The 23872-nt window shown below is 47.3% G+C and overlaps 1 protein-coding gene across 9 annotated transcripts in view; it reads left to right on the top strand.

Annotated features, from left to right (window-relative positions):
* The window catches only part of PTPRT (protein tyrosine phosphatase receptor type T), a 943168-nt gene that overhangs the window by 864272 nt on the left and 55024 nt on the right, over positions 1–23872 (top strand). For all 9 annotated transcript variants that reach the window (XM_081096943.1, XM_081096945.1, XM_081096948.1 and 6 more), the window contains one exon: positions 18283–18370. In XM_081096943.1, coding sequence (XP_080953069.1) covers positions 18283–18370 — 88 coding nt within the window. The remainder of the gene's footprint in view (positions 1–18282; positions 18371–23872) is intronic.

Genomic DNA, 23872 nt, shown 5'->3' on the forward strand with positions numbered 1-23872 from the left:
GCTTCTGGGGCTAAAGCTTTGCTACTAAAAGTTTAGTCTCTGGACCCGCAGCATCAGCGTCTCCGGGGAGCCGGTTGGAGATGCACCATCTCCGGCCCCACCCAGACTTACTGAATCACTTACCCGCTTTTAACAGAACTTGAGAGACTTGTATACCCTTTAAATTTGAGAAGCACCATTGAAGGCCCTTAAACCTCCTTTCCCCCCTCCCTTTCCCCCCTCCCTTCCCCCCCCCCCTCTCTCTCTCTCTCTCTCTCTCTGTCTCTCTCTCCCCCCCCCTCCCTCCCTCTCTCTCTTCCTTTCATTGCTCAGATATCTCCAAAGTTTCTGCACTTTGGAGTCACAGCTTTGCTCAGTGTGCACCTCCAATGGCTCCAGCCCCCAGCCCACATGTTGTGGGAAGCCGGCAGGTCTCCCTGCCAGTGCATCTGGGAGGCTGGCTTGTTCCTGGGCACTTCTTGCCTCATTACCACACTCCTGCTGTGTTCTCAGTGCCCCCACGTCAGTGCCTCATCTCCAGTGCCTCTGCCCTCTCTCTGTCCCTTCTCCTCACCTCTGCATCGGACACCCCTTTCCTTACTCCCAAAGCATCTCTAACCCTAGCGTTTTTTGAGTAATGATTGCTACTGAGGTTTGGGTAGTAGCTGGGCCAGGGGTGGTGGCTTGCAGCAAAGCACAGGAAGTGCCTGAATACAAGCGGTCCTACGGTTCTCATCTCCTCACAGGTCTCTCCACCCACTGCCTTTCCCAAAAGTTCTTTTTATTGTCCTCAAAACTCCCTTTTTTTCCCTTCTCCCAGCAGCCAGGAAAAGGCCTCCACACACCCTTTCCTTTCTGAGGCAGAACAATTTCTCTTTCTTTGTTTCACTCCTTTTGTTTCAAACCTTGCCTATTAGGCGATCCCTTTTACAAATAAAAAAAGTGAAATAAACTTGAAGGGAAACTCATTAAGATGTTTTCCTGAACTAAAGAGCACCTCACTCTCCCAGAGGAGCCCCGCAACTCTCCAACCCCAAGTCTGAATGCAATCGCAGCCAGCTTTGGGAATTTCCCTTTTTCACTTTTCCTTTCCTCTCTCCCTCTCCTCCTCCCCAGAATATCTAGAGAGCACCTACTGTGTCCTAGGCTCTGAGTTATATGAGCTGGTTTTTTGTGGCTCTTTTTCCACACTCAGCATGTTCCCCCATTATACTCGGTTCAGTTTCATGTGTACCGTGAGAAGGCATGGACTCAGACTCTACCCAGTTGGAATTCTGGATCATGCAGACTAAGTTTATCTCTCAGACTATATTCTGAGAAGGAGCTTACCAAGCAATGATTGCAGGAGCTCTGTGAGGTCATGAAACTGTGCTCCGAGGGGGTCCAGACAGCTGGGCTCCAACGCAACACACTGTGTGATCTTAGCATCTCATCTTGTCACCTGAGCATTAAAATTCCTTTGTTGGTTGAGTGAGAAGTTTGGATAAGGTGACTTCTAAGGACCTGTCTGGTCCTAAACCTTTATGAGAGTGTAAAATGTGGTGGCAAGGGGCATGCTTGACACATTTATGAGAGCAGACGCGTTTGTGTCAATGCACCTGAGTGATTACCAACCCGCTCAGGAGAACCGGCAGTTCATTGCAAATGTGGTCAAAGGAAAACAGCATTTTTCATATGCTGCCTGCAAATTTTTGGAGGATGTCAGGATCAGAGTTAAAGGAGGTTGTCTCATTCCCTCCTATGCCTGGGCCTTACCTCCTAGTGGGTTGGCTGAATGGTCCCAAGCCCTTAAAGCAGCAGTTCTCAACCTGTGGGTCGCGACCCATTTGGGGGTCAAATGACCCTTTCACAAGGGTCGCCTAAGACCATCGGAAAACACATATATAATTACATATTGTTTTTGTGATTACTCACTATGCTTTAGTTATGTTCAATTTGTAACAATGAAAATACATCCTGCATATCAGATATTTATATTGCAATTCATAACAGTAGCAAAATTATAGTTATGAAGTAGCAACAAAAATAATTTTATGGTTGGGGGTCACCACAACATGAGGAACTGTATTAAAGGGTCATGGCATTAGGAAGGTTGGGAACCACTGCCTTAAAGTATGAGGGATGATGTGTGTGTGTGTGTGTGTGTTTGTGTGCTTATCCACACCTACATAGATCCGTTTGTTAAGCGAATGTTCGGGAAAAGGTGTGTTGTTTGCAAAGGCATATTCAATATCATGGTAGTTTACTATGTTAGTCATAATATGTACTTTGCTTTAAAGTTTTAAATAACACCAGGGGAGCGTTGTGACATCAAAAAGGGTGACAAGTAGTCAAAGCCTGAGAAACACGGTTGTAAGAACTTGGGATCTAAAGTTTGAAAACGAAAACACTTGACTACTTTGGTGCATTGCCTTCCAGATTGATATCTCTTTTAAAAGTGTCCATCCCTGTGTGGTTGATGTCAAAAAAAATTTTTTTTTGCCTTTTTGCACTTTTTAAACATCTATATATGTAAAAGGCTAAGTAATCATTTGACCGCTCAACTGGTAGCTATCACACACACTGACCACCAGGGGGCAGATGCTCAATACACAGGCATGGAAACATGGAGCAGACTAATGAATCTCAGAGGGAAGTGGGGAGAGGGAGGGCAGGAAGAGATTAACCAAAGATCTTATATGCATACTAGAGGCCCGTTGCACAGATTCGTGCACCAGGGGGGTCCCTCGGCCTGGCCTGCAGGGATCGGGCTGAAACCAGCAGTCCAACATCCCCCGAGGGGTCCCAGATTGCCAGAGGGCACAGGCCAGGTCGAGGGATCCCACCAGTGCACGAATCCATGCACCGGGCCTCTGGTTTTCAAATAAACAACAGAAAATATTTCTCACAGGTTCTAGAGGCAGGGAAGTCCAAGATCAAGGTGTCAGCAGGTTCAGTGTCTGGTGGGAGCCCACTTTCTGGTTCATAGATGCCCATCTTCTCACTGTGCCCTCACATGGTGGAAGGGGTGAGGGATCTCTGTGGATCGCTTTTATGAGGGCACCAATCCCATTCATGAGGGCTCCACCCTCATGACCTATACACCTCCCGAAGACCTCCCTTCCTAATACCATCACATTGTGGATTAAGTTTCAATGCCTGACTTTGGGGGACACACCTCACAGACAAATATTCAGATGACAGCACTCTTCCATAACCATAACACAGTGATAAAAGTGAGGCAATTTAACACTGATACAATGTCTGTTTGTTTGTGCATTTGTTTTTCCCAAACTTTCTGGCATGGAAGTAAACTGCCTTTATAATGAAAAAGAAAATAATACATGTTGTTTCATCATTTGGAAATATCACTAACTAGACTAGCCTTGACCTCAATTAGTTCCAAATTATATTAACCAGTTAGCTGGAATGCTTAGCTTCTAGTTAACAGCACTTTTCAATTAACTGGAGGTTAATTGAAAAACATTACTTAATGGGAGTCTTTCCACAGTGCGCCAGTTCCCTCTCCTAGACCGTCGCTGGGAATGGCTTTGATCATCAGGCCCCTGTGATGCCCGCAGTCTACATGCTGCGCAGGAGTCACAGCACTGCTTGAAGACTGTGTTCTAAAGACAAAATGCCTGGGTCTCAATCCCACTTTCAAACAGCATGCTATGCGCTCTGTTTACTGCCTGTCACTCCCCTACACTGCTCAGTGTGTTGTTGGTTTTTCTTACCAACGCGTGGGTTTGACAAGTTGACATAGAAGGGACCTCTCAGCAATAAGGAAGCCGTGTCTTCTAAAATTCAGTTCAGTTGTACAATCACAAATTTATTCATTAAATTTTTACTGAGTATTTACTATTCCCAAGGACTGGTCCAGATATTTTAGATATGACAGTGGACAAAACAGACAAAGATCCATGCCCTCACGAAGCTTCTGTTCTACCAGGGGAAACAGGAAATAGCAGTAGACTTAAAACTAAGTTATTTTACAGTCACTTAATGGGATATGTTAGTAAATAATGCCATGTGCTAGTGACAAATACTGTTTACTATGTTATAAACTATCCTAAATATGAGTGACATAAAACAACTAATTTATTGTGCCCACTGATTCTGTGAGTCAGGAATTTGGACAGGGCACAGGGGGAATAGTTGTTTCTGCTTCATGATGTCTGAAGCCTGGACTTGGAAGGCTCTAAGGCTGGGGGGCTGGAAGCATCTGCAAGAGTCTTCACTTCATGTCTAGTGATTGATGCAAACTGCCAGATGGGATCTCAGCTGGGATTGTCAGCTAGAGCACCTACACATGGCCTCTTCAGGTGGACTGGGCTTCCTCACACCGTGGTTGCCTCAGGATAGTGGACTTCTTACATGGCACCTCATAGATCCAAAGTGAGCTTCATAGCTAACAAGGTAGAAAGAAAGTAAGTGACCTAGACTTGGACATCACAGCATCACTACTACAACATGCTATTGATTATAAGCAAGTAATAACTGTATATGTTCTAGGGAAGGGGAAGTAGTACTTCTCTCTCTCTCTCTCTCTCTCTCTCTCTCTCTCTCTCTCTCTCTCTCATCTCTCTCTCTCCAAGGATAGATGGAGGAGCTGTTGCAAGATTCTAAGAGAGAATGCAGAACTTGGAGGTATTGGAAAATACAATCTTTGGATGATACAATATACCATAGATGGGGGGAAAGAATAGAGCAAGGACGGGAGATGGGGTATCCTGGGGACATGGAGTGAAGGAGGGGGTTCCAGTATTAAATAGGGGAGAAGGGTAGTCCTTAATCTGAAGACGGCATTTGAGTAGAGTCATGATGGAAGAGAGTTCCAGATCAAGGGAGTAATGTATCCGGCATATACAAGGAGGCCAAGGTTGTCATGAGTAAGTGAACAAAGAGTAAAACTAATAGAAGATGCTATTGGAGAAATAAAGAGGGTTGACCACATAATGCCTTTAAGCCATTATAGGACTTTGGCTTTTACTCTTAACGAAATGACAGCCACTACAGAGTTTTCAGAAGACAACTGATAACAATCTGACATTGTTTGAAAGACTCATTCTCTCTACTACTTTGAGAATAGTCAACGGGAGGCAAGAGTAAAAGCAGGAAGACCAGTTAAGAGGCCACAGCAGAAACTTGGGTGAGAGACAATGGTGACTCAAGCCAGGGTGTGGCCGTGGAGGTGGTGAGAAGTGGTTGGATTTTAAATATATTTTCAGCATAGAGCCCATGGGATTTTCTGACACTCAGATGTGGCATGTGAGAGAAACAGAGGAATCAAGGGTGACTCCAAGGTTATTACTACCTGAGCCCCTGGAAGGATGGAGTGGCCACCAGTGGAGATGGGGAAGCTGCAGGTAGAGAAGACCTGGGGACAATGGAGCAACTGTGAGTTTAATTTTGAACAGAATTTAAAATGTTTACTAGATAGTAGACGTGGAAAGTAGGTAGTTGGGTATATGAGTCTAGATTTGGGCAAGAAGCCTGGGCTGGGGAGAAAACATTGGGAGTTTTTGACACACAGGTGATAGTAAAGCCATAAGACTTAATAGTCAGCAAGTAGGTGAACAGAGAAAAAGATAGGGACCAGGGATGGAACTTCAAGGAATTTCAGCTTTAAGATGTCTGAGTACTTCCCACAAACCAGACATTGTATTAGGTTATGGGAACTGAGGAGATGACATGGAGCCCTTGCGTTCTGAGGAGCTTGGAGTCTGTTTTTACAGACAGGCATATGAACTGATCATTTCACAATCTTGGCACAATGTCATGATAGAGATATGCCCATGGGGATGGGAGGCAGTAAGCCTAGCCTCAAGGTTGGTGGCCGGTGGCTTTCTAGGAAACATAAAGCTTGAACAAAAGCTGGAGAAGTAGGAATAACCAAATAAAAGCAGGGAAGGACTAGGACAGACAAGCTTTGGCATGGAGTTATGCACAGTAGGTTGAGTTACCAGAACTGGGAGCAGTTTGGTACATATAAACCAGGGAGGAAAGATGGAGGGAGATGGGACTGAAATTGTCAGTAGAGGAGGCATGGCGTGGGGACAAGGGGATATTTGTCAGGCTAAGGAATTTGGATTTTATTCCAGGGGCCATGGGATAAATTGAAGGGAGCAGGGTTTTAAAGCTGGATTTGTGTTTTAGATGTAACTTAATCTGAGCAGGAAGAGCAGAGATAGGTAGGTGGCTGGGACAGTGATTCAGGGAAAAGGTGGGATTGCCTGAAACAGGAGACTTGGCCCGGAACCCACACAAACCCACACGCATTCTCTCATGTAAAGCCATAAAATCAGCTCATTCTCTTTGGCCTGAAAACTTGAGTCTCTTGATATATATATTTTTTTAAGTTCAATGACTTGAAGTTATGTATGAATCATCCTGAATTGATAGTCAAAATGCCTGAATTCAAATCCTGTCTCTTTCATTAAGTGTATGGGTGACCATGGGCAGGTCGCTCCCTCTCTCTGAGCCTCCATTTACATACTTATGCAATGAGGGTGAGGGGGTTGGTCAAAATGGTCCAAAGAGCACTTCTGTCCAGGATATTTTGAGAATCTATGTAGGCACTAATGTGCAAGCCAGCTGGCTCTCCTCCTACTGATAGTCCTACTGGACCCCGCTCTCTGGGGCTACTACCAAAGTTTTCTCTCCAGCCCAGGTTTTTTCCCCCAAATTTCTAAACTCATATGCCCAACTATCTATTTTCATGTCTACTAAGGTGTCTGAAGTCCTAGCAACCGTGATTGACCAGGGGCCTTGAGTTGCTAAGAACTCAAGGAGGCCTAATGCAAATTAATTGCACCTGCTATTCAGATTTGAGTCTTAGACGTATTTAATCTTGGCTGCATGTTAGAATTACCTGGGGAAGTTTTTACAACACCAATATCCAGGCTATCTTCCTACTAATTAAATCAGATTCCCTGGGGGTGGGATCCAGAGATCTCCATTTTCTATGTTTTCCAGATGTCTATAAAGTTGAGAGACACTGGTCTAGAAAGATCCATAGAGTCCCTAGTACATGCTCTGCTTATGCCCAAGACCCATCACCTCACCAGCTGTACTTGCTGCTGGTCACATCTGATGCCCATGGAGTGGTGTGGGGACCTGCTAATGGCACACAGCCACAGGAAAGTCAAAGGGCTTCTGCATTTGATTGTGGACTACAGAGTCTTCCCTCCTCCCCACCCTATTTCTCCTGCCCATATCCTCTCACCTGCCCCAAAACAAAACAAAACAAAACGAAGCATGCCAGCAAATGCCCAGAGAACTTAGCTGGAGAGTGGGGCTGTCTGTGAGCCCTGTAACCCCAGCCATCATCATGATCAGAAGAATAGAGGGTTTGGGGAAGATGGGGGTCAACAGGAAGAGGTGACTGTAATGGAGAGAAGGAAGGGAAGCTGTTAATAATACCAGTCCAGTCCAGGCAGTCTGTCATTCTAATGAATGGAACAAGTCCAGTAGGGTGACCAGAAGGTATCTATTTATTATAGCTCCATTAAGACTGTTTAAGCAGCCAAGAACAGCTGTGTGGAGTGAGATGCAGCCTAATCAAGAGCAAGCGTTAGTTTGTTTTCCAGCTCAGGCGGTCACGCTGTGTGCTGACACACCATGTGCATGGTTTTGTGGGGAGAGGCCGGTGTTGCTGTCTTTCTCATTGTCTTCTGTGGATGGTGGTGGGCAGGCAGCCTCCGGCGGGGGTGTAACTATTGTGATGGATGCTTCAGGTCGCCCCAGTTGCCCTCTTCTCTGATCAGAGCCAGCTAAACACAGGCAGAGTAGACTTTCTGCTTCCCCCACAGCTTTTTCTCTCCTCGGTTGGTAACAGAGCCCTTAGAGACTCTCTTCCAGCTTCTCCATCCAGAGGAGAGTGATGCTGGGTAGACACGGGGGGAATCTGTAACAGATGCCCAAATCATGAGAGGGAAGACTGTGGTTGTTCTCTAGCTCTGGGAACTCATAATGACCCAAATAGGAAATCTTGGACTCCACCTGCTTGCTCATTTCACTCCATTCCCAGCGGATTGCAGTAAGTGGGGAATTGGCCATTTCCAGGGGGAGCCAAAAGACATCAGTAACTCAAGAGGTTTCAGACCTGGAAATTTCTCCAACAGGAAAGAGCTCTATTAACTTACTCTTTTCCTTTGAGTTTATTGTTATTTTTTCCACTTAATTCTATTTGTAACCCAGGAGACAATATTTTCTGTGTTTAATATAGGAACCCTTCCCAACCAAGTGAGCAGGTTTCAGGCAGAACCACAGAAAAAGCTCTTGGCTGAGAGTCCAGACCTCGGTCTCAGTCTGCTCTGCATACTGGATGGTCTTGGACAAGACTCTTCCATCTCTGGGTCCACATTTCATCTTCTGGGAAAGGTCTGACTACATAGCATGGACTTCTGAAGCCTGGTAGTATAGGCATCTACTTCATTTTGTCAGAAATACTTATTGAGTACCTACTCCGTGCCTTGCACTGTTTGGGGCATTTGAGGTAGTTAGAAAGCTAAATAAAGAAAATAAAGACCCTACTTTAAAGGAAGATCATGGTTTTACCACACTGTGTAATTATAAAACAGAATGCTAGTTAAAATGCTTCCTAGACCTGTGAGTCCTGCGTGTCAGAGTCAGCTAGAACATTAGTGAAGAACATTAAAACACGAGCTCGTTGACATGGATCAGGACCCAGGCCTGTTCATTTTACAAAATTCCATGGGAAATTTGGATCCCTACCAAACTCTGGGAACCATGGGCCTAAAATTTGTCGTTTAAAATTGTGTAGCTTTTCACGGGGCCTTTTAAAGGAGGTCTTGTGACTCAACATGCAGACGCACATTTCGCCATCCTGTCCCGCTAAAGCTCCTGTCGGTCTTGCTGGGATCTGGTTTTCTACTTAGCTTCCCCAGCAGGGCTCATAAATTACCTTCTACTTAGTGACATGGTGCACAACAATGTTTGCTCTCCTGATGCCACTCCGAGTAGACGTCATCAGTCATCCTTTCCTGCCTTCTCTGTCCACATTTATAATCCCCGAGGCATGTGCTTTCAGCACAGAAGGAGGCATTTGTTGAAAGCTCGGCCTCTGCCAGGGCCACCACTAACTCATACAGCCCCTTAGAGTGAAATAGCAAAAGGTACACCTGTCTCAGGATAATGGACTATCACCTTCCAGAATATGTTCATAATATACTATACAGAAATCTCCCATGTCTACCAGGCCATGGTTCTCTCTGAGACATGGTGCTCTGTACACAACCTGCACGGCCATCCCCCAGCTAGCCACGGACGCCGGGAAACATGGGCGTTCACTAAACCCAGGGACCACAATGGCAACCAGACCTTAGGCTTCCAAGAGCTTATAAAACTTTCTCACTTCCTGCATACTTTGTCCAACCTGCACCTAAAGTAAGCAACTTGTCCCAGTTTCCCCAGAATGGTACCAGTTTTATTTATTTTTAATTAAATCTGCTGGGGTGACATTGATTAATAAGATTATATAGGTTTCAAGGGTACAATTCTCTGATACATCATCTATATATTGCCTTGTGTGCCCACCACCCAACGTTAAATCTTCTTTTATCACCATGTATTTGACCCCTTTGACTAACCCCCCCAGCCCCCTTCTTGCTGGTAACCAGCATACTGTTGTCTGTGCTTGTGAGTTTTTATTTGTTTATTTTTCCTGTTGTTCATTTGTTGCTTTCCTACACATGAGTGAAATCATAGGGTCCTACATTTTAGGAATCCTTGGGTCCAAGACAAAACAGTAGGGATGTTGCCAGGAGTCCCCATCTTTGGTCTTGTGACAGTAAACTGGCTGTTTCTAATCAAAGAGAGGCAGAGAGCGAATTTTAGGAGTGAGCCAGGGGGGCCCAATAGCATATTCTTGGGAAAGAGGGGGATGGGAGAGCTTCAGAACACCTACTATGGAACAGGCATTGTGCTGGGTGCCTGGAGGCATTCTCTCAATAATCACTGGTCATCACAGAACTGCGTGAGGCACATTATGGTTTTCATTTACATAGTGTAAAATTCATTTTGGGGAGGGAGGTGTACAGATCTATGCATTTTCACAAATTATAGTCATGCAAACACCAACAGGATCAGAATACACGAGAGTTCCATCAGCAAAAATCTCCCTCCCCCCCCCCCCCCCCCCCCCGTGCTATCCCTTCGTAGTCAAACCCTTCCCCCAACCATAACTGAAAGGCATATTATTGACGTCATTGTCGGGAAAATTAACAGAGACTTGGAGTGGTGAGATGATTTGCAGAAAAAAATGTTCAAACACTCTGTCTGTCTTTGGCAAACCGCCACGTTCTCCTTGCCTCATATAGTTAGTGGACAAGAGGTATTAAGAGGTATTTCTGGACAAGATAAATGAATGAAAGGCCAAGGTAAAAATGGCACCTCCTTGGTGAAGACTGAAATCTCCCTGCCCAGGAGAGTACAATTGTGGGCAGGGGCGCAGGAAAATCCTGGCCGCCAGGACTGGTCATGGAGGAAGCAGGCCCTTGGCTGTGCTCTGAAGCATCAGCCAAGAACTGCTGGGTCAGCATCCCCCAGGCCTGGTTTTGCTTCACCTCAAGGCATATCACTTCCAATTATCTCCAGGGATACAGTCAAGCCAAAGGCAATGAGGGGGGCCTCATAGCTGACAGAATCTGCTGAGGATAGCGGATGAACAGGTGAATTAAATGGACCAGGATGTTCTCAGTCTTGGATTGGAGGTGAGCTGCTCTCAGAAGCTCTGTTCTATCAAGACATCTAACTGTTTGGGGAATAACTCCAAGAGGCGTAAGTGCAAAGAAGAGCATCCAAAGAAGGGTGGCAAGCTTCAGAAAGGACCCTGTATCTCCACAGGGCCAAATCAACAGGGGGAGAAGGAACCAGCCAAGGAGGCACTAGGGGCAATTCTCAGTTCTAGTTGGAAATTAAAGTAGTAATTGGGGAAACGGGCAGGTCGCACAGTCCTATGGGCTGACTCAGCACAACAGGACATAAGAAGCCTGTGACTGTGGTCATGTGGTCTGAGCCCACACTGCCTCCTGGGGGTACAGCTCTGTGGTTGGGAGAGTGGGTGGGTGGGTGGGTGGGTGAGTGGATGGTTGGGTGATAAATGGGTGGGTGGGGGGATGGATGGATGTGTGGATGTGTGGGTTGCAACCATAGGAAGAGTTAGTCTGGGGCAGGAACCAGATGACAGTTTTATCCTAGAGTCTATGAAGCCTGTCAGCAAGGATGAAGGAAGGGTTCAAGAGACAAGTGCTGCCCAGCCAGTATAGCTCAGTAGTTGAGCATCAACCTATGAACCAGGAGGTCATGGTTCAATTTCCGGTCGGGGCACATGCAGGAGGTAGCTGATCAATGATTTTCTCTCATTATTGATGTTTCTGTCTCTCTCTCTCCCTCCCCCTTCCTCTCTGAAATTAGTAAAAAAATATATATCTTTAAAAAAGAGACAAATGCTGTTAGCCACTTGTCATGATGCTGGACTGGCTCAGCCTTTCCAGCTTAAAAAATGTTCAAAGCACTCCCATTGACTTAGAATTAAACTCCCATTCTTACCTGGGGTCCACCAGATCTCAATTGAGCACCACCCCTCCCCATTTATGTCGCTTTCTCGCTCTCATTCTCTCTGCTCTGGAGAGCCTTTCTTCAAGTTCTAGGACACATCAAGCTCTTCCCATCTCAGGGCCTCGGCACTCACCGTCCCTCAGCCTGGCACGTTTTTCTCCCAGCTTCTGCTCAGCACTTCATTTTCAGCTCAAGTGTGTCAATGGAGACCCGTGGGAACACACTTGGAGTTGAACAGGCTGGTTAGGAACTAAGGGACAGCTTGGGCAGAGGATGTTTGAAGGGACTCATGGAATGTGGGTGAGCTGTGTTAGGTGACTTAGGGCTTTGTTCCCAACTGGACAGTGGTAGGGAGAGGAATGATTGGGTGTTTTAGTAAATCTTAACTCTAAGAAGGGAACACAAGATTGAGGCTATAGCTGTAAATATCAAAGAAAAAGCAGTCACTCATATCAGCCAGAGTAGATGTTTGGTCATTTATTTTTGGCTTGGGCAATGTTCATATTTTTGTCTGTGTTTGTATATGACTGCAGAGTGGCCAGGTTTGGATCTGCTCCATCTTGATCTCGGAGTAGCCTTGTCTGATGCTGGCATCCTGTGAAATTGTCTGTGTTCAACCGGAGGGCACCAGGGTCCAGCTGTGAGTGCTGTGTCAGCCCCCAGGAGCCAGGGGCTGCTCTTCTCCTTCTCATATGTCTTCTCTCAAACAGTCCTGCCCTCTTGACGCCATCTAAAGTAGCCCATTGTCCCAAATCACAATCTGTCCCAGCACCCTGTTAATTGTCTTCACAGCACTTACTAGAAACCATTGCCTTGTGCATTTGTTTATCGTCTGCACCTTCCCACAACTAAAACATAAAATTCATGAAGTCGCCTGCCATGTCCATTGCTGTTATTTCTAGGACCCGGCACGGTGCCCAGAACCCGGATGGTCACTGTGGAAGGAAGGGAGGGAGGGAGGAGAGCAGACCCATTCAGTGCATATTACTCAGCGAGTCATTTCCTGTCTGGACATCACTTTATTGATCTGTAAAATGAGGTAATAATTTTTTTCATCAGATCCTTACAGATCTGACTTTCGAGGATTCTGTGAATAAGACATCCCTACATGCATCTTTTAGGTCTAAGAGAGAGAGAGAGAGAGAGAGAGAGAGAGAGAGAGAGAGAGAGAGAGAGAGAGAGATCATCTTAGAGAAGCAGCGCTGTTGAGTAGGAAACATTTTCACAGACAAGAGTGTGAAAATAGAGCTCAGTCCTCTAAGGAGAAGAGAGCGGGAAAAGGAAAGCAGAGGCTGATAATGGATGGAGATAATGAGATGGCAATTTTGGTTTCAAAAGAATGTGATTAGCTCCTAATGACTGCCACAATTCCCTGGTCAATCTACTGTAACCAGCCGCTGATGTAAAAATAATGCCCTCGCTGGCTTGCTTTGAAGATGGAGATGAGTCTCTCTCTCATACTTTTACCCCCTCGTATTTTTTTTTCTTTCAAGAGATTATCCCCTATTAGATTGCAGCTCCCTAAAAAGGGAAATGGATGTGTGATCAAAGTATGCCAATTAGGGGATCCTTACAGCTCACTCCTGGGTGGGCGGCTCCCTTCGGCCTTGCCTCTTCTGCCTTTGTCACCATCCTCCTGGCCCCCAAGCTCCACATTATTCTTCAGCCCTGCCAGGGCGAGGCCGAGGCCCTCAGGGCTGTGGCAGGGTCCTGCATGGTTTCCCACAGAGAAGCGCCCTTTATCACAGGTGTTTAGTTTGAGATTTTTCAAAAGCGATCTGCATGCTGGGTGCATCCTGAAAAGCATGGTCGGATGCTGAGAAGACATCCAACTGCGTATCATTCAAGGACTCCAGGGGTGGACAGGGACATTTATCAAATCCCTGCAGTGTCACGGTACAGAGGGTACTTGCTTATTCGGGAGGGGAGTACCCAGGGAGCAGGGCAAAGGTCAGAATAAACAAAACACTGTCCAGTGGGTCCATCCAAAAGTGAGACAGGAAGCTTTATTGGGTAGTGAGTTGCACATTGCTAAGGGTATCCAAGTAGCAGATGCTATAGATCAGCTTATCAGCTGCCTAGAAGGCAATTGTGGATAGAAACACAACCAGATGATTTCCAGTCATTTGCCCCTCTGAGATTCCAGGATCTCTGCCTTCTGCATGCACAGGAGCCACCTTACCCACTCATTGTTCCATCCATCTACCCATTCATTAATTTATTCAAAAGGGGTGATTCAAGCACATATGGAGTACAGAGCCAGCCTTGGGTTCTGGAGTTACAGATGCTATTCTTTCCCTGGAGTAATCCATCACCAAGTTGGGAGACAATACACTCAAATTATTAGATGTAGAAGAGTCCCTGTAATAATACAAAAAGTGCCTAAGTTGTTGAGGATGCAGTGGGGTGGTGGGAGGGTGAACGGGGGAAGGTTTCCAAAAGGAGAAGATGCTTGAACTGGGTTTTGAAGGATATGTACAAGTTTCCCAGGTAGACTCAGGTGGAAGAGAATTCCAGGCAGAGGGAACAGCATGTGTAAAGTCAGTCTCAGAAGTTTGAAACACCTGAAATTGTCTACAGTGTTGTATTTTGTTCCTTATCATTGGAATATTAATATAAGGGCAAGCACTGAGGCTGCAGAGGCGATGCAGGGTGAAGTCATTAAGGACCTTATATTAAAGACTTTAGAACTTATCCTGAAGACCATGGCATGGGGAGTAACTGGGTCCTATTCACATTTTAGAAAGATCTCTCTGATTACAGTGGAGAGTGGATTGGAGGGGACAGATCCAAAGCAAGAGAAACCAGTGAGGAGATCCATGGGAAAGTATTTCTCCAGGTAAATTCACTTTTTGCAAGAATCATGGCTGCACATTAGACTCACCCATGAGCTTTAAACATAACCAATGCTCGCGTCTCATCCCCAGAGTCTGATTTCATTGGTCTGGGCTAGGGCCATGGCTTTGGGAGTTTTAAAGCTCCCCCAGATTATGTTACTGTGTAGCCATAACAAAACCTTACGTGAACTGTAACCCGAACCCTGGTACATAGCAGGTACCCAACAGATACTTTCCCCAGAAAATTAGTGTGTAAACATTCGGAGTGCCCGCTTCTTGTCTTCATGCCACTTTGGTGGGTATCCTTGGGTATACAGTTGGCTTTTGTCACAGAGGGTTTCAGATAGGAAATCACCACCAGAATATAAGCTGAAACATTGAGAAGTTCAGTGCTGCCACTGAGATCAGCCTGCCACACCCGTGCGGAGAGCCAGGAATACTAAGTTGACCTGGCAAGTTCCCCGAAACAGATGTTGCCACCAGGCTACGGTGGGAGGGTGAGACCAAGGCCTGGAATCTGAGTTCTAAGAGTTCCATGCAAAAGCAAGAGCCATTTGCAGTCTAGAGATGGCCTGTGCTGATGGCAAGAGGGATGCAGGGTGGTGGTCACCTCGAGTGAGGAGCAAAAAGAGGATGAGGGAGAGGAAGAGGGCAGGGGAGGCAAGCCCTCCATCAGTAAAATAAGCATGTCACTGTCTCCATGGCACTTTTCTCATACTCGGATTTAAGGCAGAGATTGGTGCCCAGAGCCACACTGCTATTTTGGTTCTCCCCCAGGATGTCTGTCTAACGGTTTCAGACACACAACGAAGTTGTGATCCCCTGATAGCTGGGAAGGCACTCCATTACCCCAACCTAAAACCCTGGGCAAGCGAAATTGGAGAACATGACTTAGCTCAGGAAGCCCAGGCAGGGACCTCCCACCTCATCTCCATTCCATCTGGAATGGGCATCAATTCTACCTACCCAACTGCTGCGTAGTTGACGACCATGGCCATCCTTCTAGAACAGTGATTCTCAACCTTCCTAATGCTGCAACCCTTTAATACAGTTCCTCATGTTGTGGTGACCCCCAATTTCATTGTTACAAAGTGAACATAAGTAAAGCATAGTGATTAATCACAAAAACAATATGTAATTATATATGTGTTTTTCCGATGGTCTTAGGCGACCCCTGTGAAAGGGTTGTTCGACCCCCAAAAGGGTCGCGACCCACAGGTTGAGAACCGCTGTTCTAGCACAAAAGTCAGCAAATGACAGCCATAGGCTAAATCCAACACCTGTGTTTGTGAATATAGTTTTATTGGAATGAAGCCATGCCCATTTGTTTGCACTCTGTCTGCAAGTGCTTTCACTCTACGACAGTGGAGCTGAGTAGGAGTAATTACAACAGAACCCAAGCCGTGTACTATCTGGCCCGTTATAGAAAAAATTTGCCAACCTCCGCTCTAAAAATGACCCAGCCAAGCTGGCTTAACACGTGGGAGACTAGAAGCAAGAAAGGGGGCATCATGCATGGGCTGGGCTTCTTATAGTCAGTGGTCCTGCCTATCTGTCCAACATGGCCCGCTGAATGGCTGAATTTCTGACCAAGCAGGATACAGATTCCTCCTTGCTCGGGATGGACCTAGCAAGGAATAGATAGGCAAAGGCAAGGCTGGTGTATTGAGGTGCGTGGGTGCTCCTTTCCCCTGCATTACTAACAAGGACCTGTGTAGACTGAAGATACTGCAAATTCCATCCCAGAAGCAGCGCAAGGGCCACAAGCAGGGGTGGGAACACTAGTCCAAGTGTTGCCCAACCTTCATGCTTCTGTAGCTTCGCTAAAGCTGTCCCTGCTCCCTTAAATGCCCAGCTTCCTTCTATTTGAGATAATTAACTATACCAGTGATGGCGAACCTTTTGAGCTCGGCGTGTCAGCATTTTGAAAAACCCTAACTTAACTCTGGTGCTGTGTCACATATAGAAATTTTTTGATATTTGCAACCATAGTAAAACAAAGACTTATATTTTGATATTTATTTTATATATTTAAATGCCATTTAACAAAAAAAATCAACCAAAAAAAATGAGTTTGTGTGTCACCTCTGACACGCATGTCATAGGTTCGCCATCATTGAACTATACCCTCCCTGTGTTTCCATAACACTTGGCTCATAACTCTGTTCAGTCATTCCATTTGGTCGTTTACTTGTCTTTCTCCTCTTAAACTGACAACTCCCATCTCTTTCCTCCCCCTCTTTGTCCAACTTCCTGCTCCACATCTTCGCTTGGATGTCGAATAGTCATCTCAAACGTGGCCGTCGCTGCTACTGTTGTTTTTATTGTTTTGAACATGTTAAGAAGCACATAGTATTCAGCAAGGGCTAAACACTGTTCTAAGCCCTGTATGTACCCAAAACACACTTATCTCTTGCCTCCCAATCCTGTCTCTCCCTAGCTGTTTCTTCTCCATCTCGGTGACTGTCATGGCTCTCCACTCAGTTCTCCGAGCCAACAGCCTGGGCCTCAGCTTCACAGTCCACGTCCTCAGTGGATATGTTGGTGACCTGCCCATATCCCCTCCACACAGTGTCCCCAGTGCCTGCCTCCTGGAAACACCTGTGACTTTTTGCCTGAGGACTTCCTCAGCACAAAAGAATGTGCACACCCTGTCTACAGAGCACAGCAGAGCGTTAAGGGAGTTCCTAAGAGTCAACCTCAACAATGATAGATGGAAATTGGTGGATAAACAGCCCAACTCCCTTCTCCCTCTGGTAGGAGAATGAAATGGGCCCATGGCATTAAGCCTCAGGCACACAGTGGTAACCTGTTCATTGATGTACCCTGTGTTGAACTTTCTTCCCTTGATTGGCTTACTTCCCGGACTCTTACAACCATGCTTCTTAGGACTGCCTCCCAAATAGAGTCTCATATTCAGATCCTCGTTTCTTGCAAAAGCAGTGAGTCTGCTCCTGAACCCAAACCTACAAACTTCAACTGAAAATATTCAGTTCTCACTGCATCCACTGCCGCCATCCTGGTACAAGGGCCCAAGGTACCATCATCTCTTACCTGGTCTATTGCAACAACTTCTTAATTGATCTCCCTGAGCGTGTATTTCATATGTGAGCCAGAATGTACTTTGTAAAACATAAATCATATCCGGTAACTCCCCTGCTCAAAACCCTCTGATGGTTTCCCATTACACTTAGAGTAACACCCAGCTGGTTACCAGTGACTGCAGTGCCCCCTCTAATCCTAACTCTTCCATCCTCTCCGGTGCTCCTGTCACTGCTCTCCCTGCCTCATCCTTGGTCCTTGGTTATCACCTTTGCATCTACTGTTCCCTCTGCCTAGAAAGTGCTTCCTACATTTCTTGGCATGAGTGGCTTTTCACATCATAGCTTAGCTGTTACCTTCTCAGAAAAGCCCTCCCAGACTGTGTAATCTGAAACAATCCTCATCCTCTATACTACCCCTTCTCCAAGCTTCATTTTCTTCATAACATTTTCCACCATCTAAACTTACATGTTTTCTGGTTCATTTGCTACACCTCCCAGGACTGGAAGCTCAAGGAGCACTTAGTTTATTTCTCTGTGTCCCAAGTACGTAGAACAGTGCCAAACACATATTAGGGACACAATAAAAATCTGTCGAATGAATGAATGAATGAATGACTCCCCTGCTGGACCAGATTTGGGCTCATAGCACACAGAAGACCTCAGTAGCATCTGAGCCAATGAAGGAGGAAATAAGGCCATGGAGAGGCCCAGTCTATGTTCTCCCCAGGCCCCATCCACCACCACACAGCCCTTTATGCTGAGTGAGCCACTACAGCGGGTACTGTTTCCCCACTGGTTCTTCTTCACCTGCATAGTGCTTCTATCATGGCCATCCTAACCACTCTGTCCTTCCTTTGTAGGCCTTACCAGAGGGGCAGACTGCTTCATGGGACACAGCCAAGGAGGATGAAAATCGCAATAAGAACCGATATGGAAACATCATATCCTGTAAGTGCCCTTCTGGGAGGTCCCAGGCTTTGGAAACCAAACCATTACTATTATTTACCTAGAGTTTGTTGTCAAGTTATCCTTGGTGTTTCCAGCTTTGGGTCAACATGCCAAGCTGGGAGCTGTATTTCAGCCTGGGTGACAGAGCATGACTGACCTCAGGCCCAGGAGGCAGGTGGGAAGCTGGGTCCAAGCAGAGTAGATCCAGGAAGCCTCTGGAAGCTGCGTCTGGCCTGGCATTGCCCATTGCTCAAGAATTGCTCAGGTTGGGAAGGAAGCCCAGGCAAAGGAATCGTTCCTGTTCCCAGCAGTTCTTCTAGTGCAGAGTACCACCTTATAAGTCACTCAGGGTACGAGCAAGATCCAGGCCGTGAGGGAGGGGCTGAGGACACCCAGGTAAGAGAATAGTGCTCCTCTCAGAAGGCAGAGTCCCAAGCAAGGCTTGATGCCCGGAAGGAGCCAGAAGCTCTGAGCTTAGGGCATCATGACTTCTGCCAGACCCCACCGCCAGTGGGGCAGAGGCTCTAAGGTGAGTGCCTGCTGCTCAGGGCTGCATTGGCACAGGCATTTGTTGTCACTGAGCCTGCAGGGGGCAGGCATGTTTTACATGGAGCTCAGGGAGGCATGGAAGGACATTGCTTTGCTTGGCAATGAGCTCCAGGCAGCCCTGACGGGATGTGGTGCAGAGCGGTTGGAGCCTCTGCAGAAAAAAACTGCCTGGCTTCTGTCCTGGCTCTGGGACCCGGAGCAGGTTTCCTGGCCGCTCCGAGCTTCACTTCCTCACCTTTAAAGTGACGATAATAACAGAGATAGGGTCGTTGAAAGAAGCTACATAGAACCCTTGGCCTTAGTGCCCAACATCCTCCTCCTCATAGCTTGGAGTTCACTTTCTCAGAGTCACGGATAAGCAGTGTGGATGGATAAGCAGTGTGGTGGATGTATCATCCCACCACATTTTAACCAGAATTCACTGACTACCCATGTGGCTCATGGAATAAGCCAGTTGGGGAGGGAGGCATGATCAGATGTCCATTTTGGAAAGATCTATCGGGTAGATGATTGGGAGGGTAGATTAGATTGGGAGAGGCAGGAAACAGAGGAACCAGTCAAGAAGCGACTGCACTGGGCCCAGCAAGGGATGGTGAGGCCTGAACAAAGTCAGTAACAATGCTTGTGTGTGACGGTACATGGTGGAGTTCCTAGAGAAGAGGGAGAGAGATAGGCTTCCATATAACTAAATATCAGGTCACACACAAGTATGGTCACTGTCAAAGATTGGTGTGTGCAGCCTTCCACACAACAGGTACAGAGAGGACAAAGTTACCTCGTGCAAAGTGCTGAGTACATATCTCATTAGAACAGAAGTCTGCAGCAGCCTTTGCCTGCCACGGTGTAGCTCACCTGGACCTTTGACATCTCACCAAGGTGCATAGCATTCCTTAGTCCCAGCTCTCAGGGTAACCCAGCTCATCCAAAAAGAAAAAGAAAAAAAAGATCATGAAGAACAGATTATTTCTAGCACAACTCAGTGTTTTGTTAACTGTCTAGACATTGCCTAAGTAAAAGCTTGGAGAGAGAAAAGCGTAAGATACAGGCAGCTTGTCGAGGAAGAAGGAGGCAGAAGTTTCAGCTTAGCTGTTTCCTGTGCAGATTTAGGAATGGGCTATGAATGGCAGAACTAATCAAAAACATTTGTAATTTGTCTGTTGGATGATAGTAATGCAGACAGCAAGATTTCTTGCAAGCGAAGCATTGGAAAGAGATATTCAAACAATCAGGAAATGTGTGTTGAGACCTATGATTTGTGGGCATCCTATGTGCCAGTCCCTGTGGGACCCTGGGCCTCTGCTCCCAGGGGGCTCCCATTTGGGGCACACGTGGCTGCTCACTCCAACCATCCTCTGCTTGAGGACTGAGCCCTAAAATACCTGGTCACATGTCTGTTGCCCCTATTAGATTGTGAGTCCAGATATGCTCACTAAATTATAGGCTGTGAGACATTATGTGATCATTCTAAGCTTTAATCTTCTGTCTGTAAAATGGGTACAAGGATGTTTTCCTCCCAGAGGTGTTGTGCAGATAAGAAAAAATAGATGACTAGTGCACAGACAAGAGACCCTGCCTTCCTGAGAGACAGGGATACCCAGGCTAGGTCAGGTATCAGGGCCAAAGCCTGTGGGGGCCAAGGATGAGGGGCCACGCAAAGCTATGTATCTCTCCAGACCCCACTGCTCACCCTCTGCTCTCAGCGCCTTTGCCCACGCCATCACTGGCTCTCCCCTGGTCTCTGCCCTGCCTCCTTCTTGGTTGCTCCATATCCATTTTTGTCCCCAACTGTCTACCTATCTGATCCTGACAGAAGCCAGAGGGACCTGAATTGGATCATGTCATCTTCCTACTGAAAACTTTGCCCTTTGCTCATGAACACGCCTTGTCCAGAGTCTCTTAGCCGCCTCTCAGGTCTCGTTTCCCACGGTGTCCTCTTCATAATGGTCTCTACAAGCTACACTGGCCTTCCTTCAGCCCCTGGAGCTTTCCAGGATCATCTATGCCATAGGGCCTTGCACATTTGTTCTCTCTATCAAAGTGCCTTTTCCTCCTCTCTTCTACTAATTCTACTTTTTCTTTAGACCTTAGCTAGGTCGCCACTTCCTCAGGGAATCCTTCAGATCTTCTGAATATGCACACAACCCCATTATTCACTCCTAGAGCACTTTTCCTTAACTCTCCTCATCACTGTGGTGTTGGAGGCATTTGCATGACTCTCCGTTGACTGCCTGACTCCCTCACAAAAGTAGATGCTCTGTGACAGCAGAACCACAACTGTCTTGTGCTTCTGTGTCCCCAAAACTGACATATAGTTTGTGCTCAGTAAATAGGAATGAATGTTGGGAAACACAGATTCTCCGCAAGACCCCACAGGCCTTAAACCGTGGGTCTCTCCCTCTGGCTTCCCAAATAAAATAGAGAACACTCAAAAAGATGGATGAAGTAAGGCAGGATCAAGATGATACTTGGAGAGACGTCCAAGTAATGTCTCTTAGTGATGAAGAGGGCAGTGAACCTAAATGAGCAGAACAGGGGCTGGATCCCAGGCAGCAGGGAGAACAACGAAGGGGTTAGACTTCTGCCACTGGGGTGCAGAAGGTGCTGAGCCCCACCCACACCCCACGGCCTCACTACCTCCCTGTGCAGCGATGCCAGCTGGCTGTACCAGCATCCAGGGCCAGGATGAGGGTAAGGTGGGTGAGACACTCAGTCTGCAACATTCAAGGAGGTTCCTCCCTCTCAGCCCTTGACCCTGCACCTGCACAACCCTGAGAGCAAGCGCCTCCCTTGCTTCCCCCTCATCCTGCCCTCATGTCTGCGTCTCTTTGCCTGGGACTTTCTCCAAAGCTGGTCAGGATGCTCTGTCCACGCACAAGGCAGGTTCCCCCTGGACCAGGAAATAGCCCAGCTCCTCACCTGGGTGTGTATTTCACACCTTTTCCTAAATCCCCGGGGAGGTGGCTGCAGTTGCCCACGGAAGGAATGGCCTTGAAAACGCACTCTCTCTGGGTGGCCTTCTCTTACCTGTCTCCCTGCCCCCTTTCCCGGGGTGACCCCTCTCCTCCTATGTCAACTCCTAGCACTGTAATCCTCATCTTACATCTACTTCTGGGGAAACCCAGACTGAGGCAGAGGGAATTCATACACCTCATGACACCACCTGGCTGGGCTTAAATAAACCCGAGTCTCCTTTCTAGTTTAAGGGTCCATGATTCTGCAACAAATCAGGGCTGAAGCAGGGACAGTGCCAAGGTAACCAGTGGGTTCTAAAGCTGTGCAAGACCTACAGGGAACCTAGGAAGAAAAGAGAAGTCCTGGAGTTGCCATGTGAACGGTAAAGAGAAACAGCCTGAGGGACAGAAAGTCTTCCTGCCCTTGGAGGTGTCCATCCCGAAGGCGAAGTCTGCCCAGGCTTGATAATTAGAACTATCCCTGGCACAAGAGGAAAACCAGGAGTGATTAGCATCTTAAGGAAGCCAGACGGCTGGAGTGGAGGACAAGGAACAGGCCGGGAGAAAGGAAAGATTAGCAGGAAAGAGAAGGGGACAGGGCACCGCCTGCAAATGAAGCAATGAAAGAGAAACCTTGGCCAAATAAGCCCTTTCTTCCACAGGATTCTGTTTAGAAGTTAGTAATGGAGACCGTGGGGTTTCCAGGGCCTGGGAATGAAAAGGAAGTGAAAGGGAAGGAAATGAATGGGGAAAACGGAACAGAGGGCTCTTTGCTTTCAAGTAGCTCTGGGCGGCGGGGACTGTGAACAAGAGGAAATTTCAAGAACACCAGAGCATTCCCCATGGGGCAGTTCTAGAACAGGAAATTACACCCGGGAGAGGAAGTGATCTTGGGGGGTTGCAGATTTTACAAAATTAGGCTTCCCTTCCGGAATCAGGCAGGGTCCCAACAGGAAACAGATGGGACCCTCAAATAAGGGGGTTTAGGGAGACTTAATGACATGAGTTTTTACAACAGTGCGCGCTAGGTTCAGGGAGATGCGGATACAGTGAAGCACCCTGGGGCCAATACTACACGCAGGCCAGAGGACTCAGCAAGGAGAGGCGACCAGGGCCCAGAGAAGCATGACTCGATCGTGTGCATGGGGACCCACCAAGGGAGCAGAAGGAGGAAGTACCTTGATGCACACCTTTCTCTTTGTCCCACCTGCTGCCTGTGCTTTCCATTGGCTAAACCCCACCAGGAGCCAGAGGACAAGGAATCAGCAGACCGCATCCAGTGCCTCCCACTGTGTGGGCCCCAGAGCAGCAGCACCGGCGTCACCTGGAAATGCTCGTTCTTGGGCCCCACCCAGACCTCCTGAATCAAATCCTGGGGGGAGGCCCAGCCAGCTGTGTTTCTCAAAGCTCTCCAGGTGACACGGATGCCCGTTCATGTTTGAGAACCTCCGACCTTGTCCACAGCCTCCCGGACTAGAGAACCAGGTGCCAGTACGTTTTCTAGGCTTATTTTCTCCTAAGTCAACACAATCCCCTGGGCTCAGCTGGACTTGAGTATTGGATGTGGGTCAGGCAGACTGGAAGCTGGTCTCAATTCCACCCTTTACCTCATTCATGACCTTCCACACGGGCACTTCCTCTCTCTGACACTCAGTGTCTCATCTCTCAATGCCAAGGTGAATGAATATTGAATCTGCTGTGCAGACTGTAATCCTAGACGAGACTTAGTCTCAGCCCTTTGAGTTCACAGGCAAGGAGCAATTGTCCAGAGGTCAGCAGGGTCACACAGGGCGTCTGTAGGGCAGCCACGACCAGGGCTCTGGACATGGGCTGCCTGGACGCCTCATGCTGCCTGCCCAGGGTCCCTCTGCATCGAGGCACATCATGCTTTGGGGGAGGGGAAGAACGTACTAAGGCTCGACCTCAGAACAGATGGCAGCCTGGGACCAGCTCTTCAGAGAAGCTGTCCTCACTTCCCAGGGAGGAACTCAGGATCCAAACA

Source organism: Myotis nattereri (assembly GCF_964212035.1).
Source record: "Myotis nattereri genome assembly, chromosome: 8".
Lineage (NCBI taxonomy): Eukaryota > Metazoa > Chordata > Mammalia > Chiroptera > Vespertilionidae > Myotis > Myotis nattereri.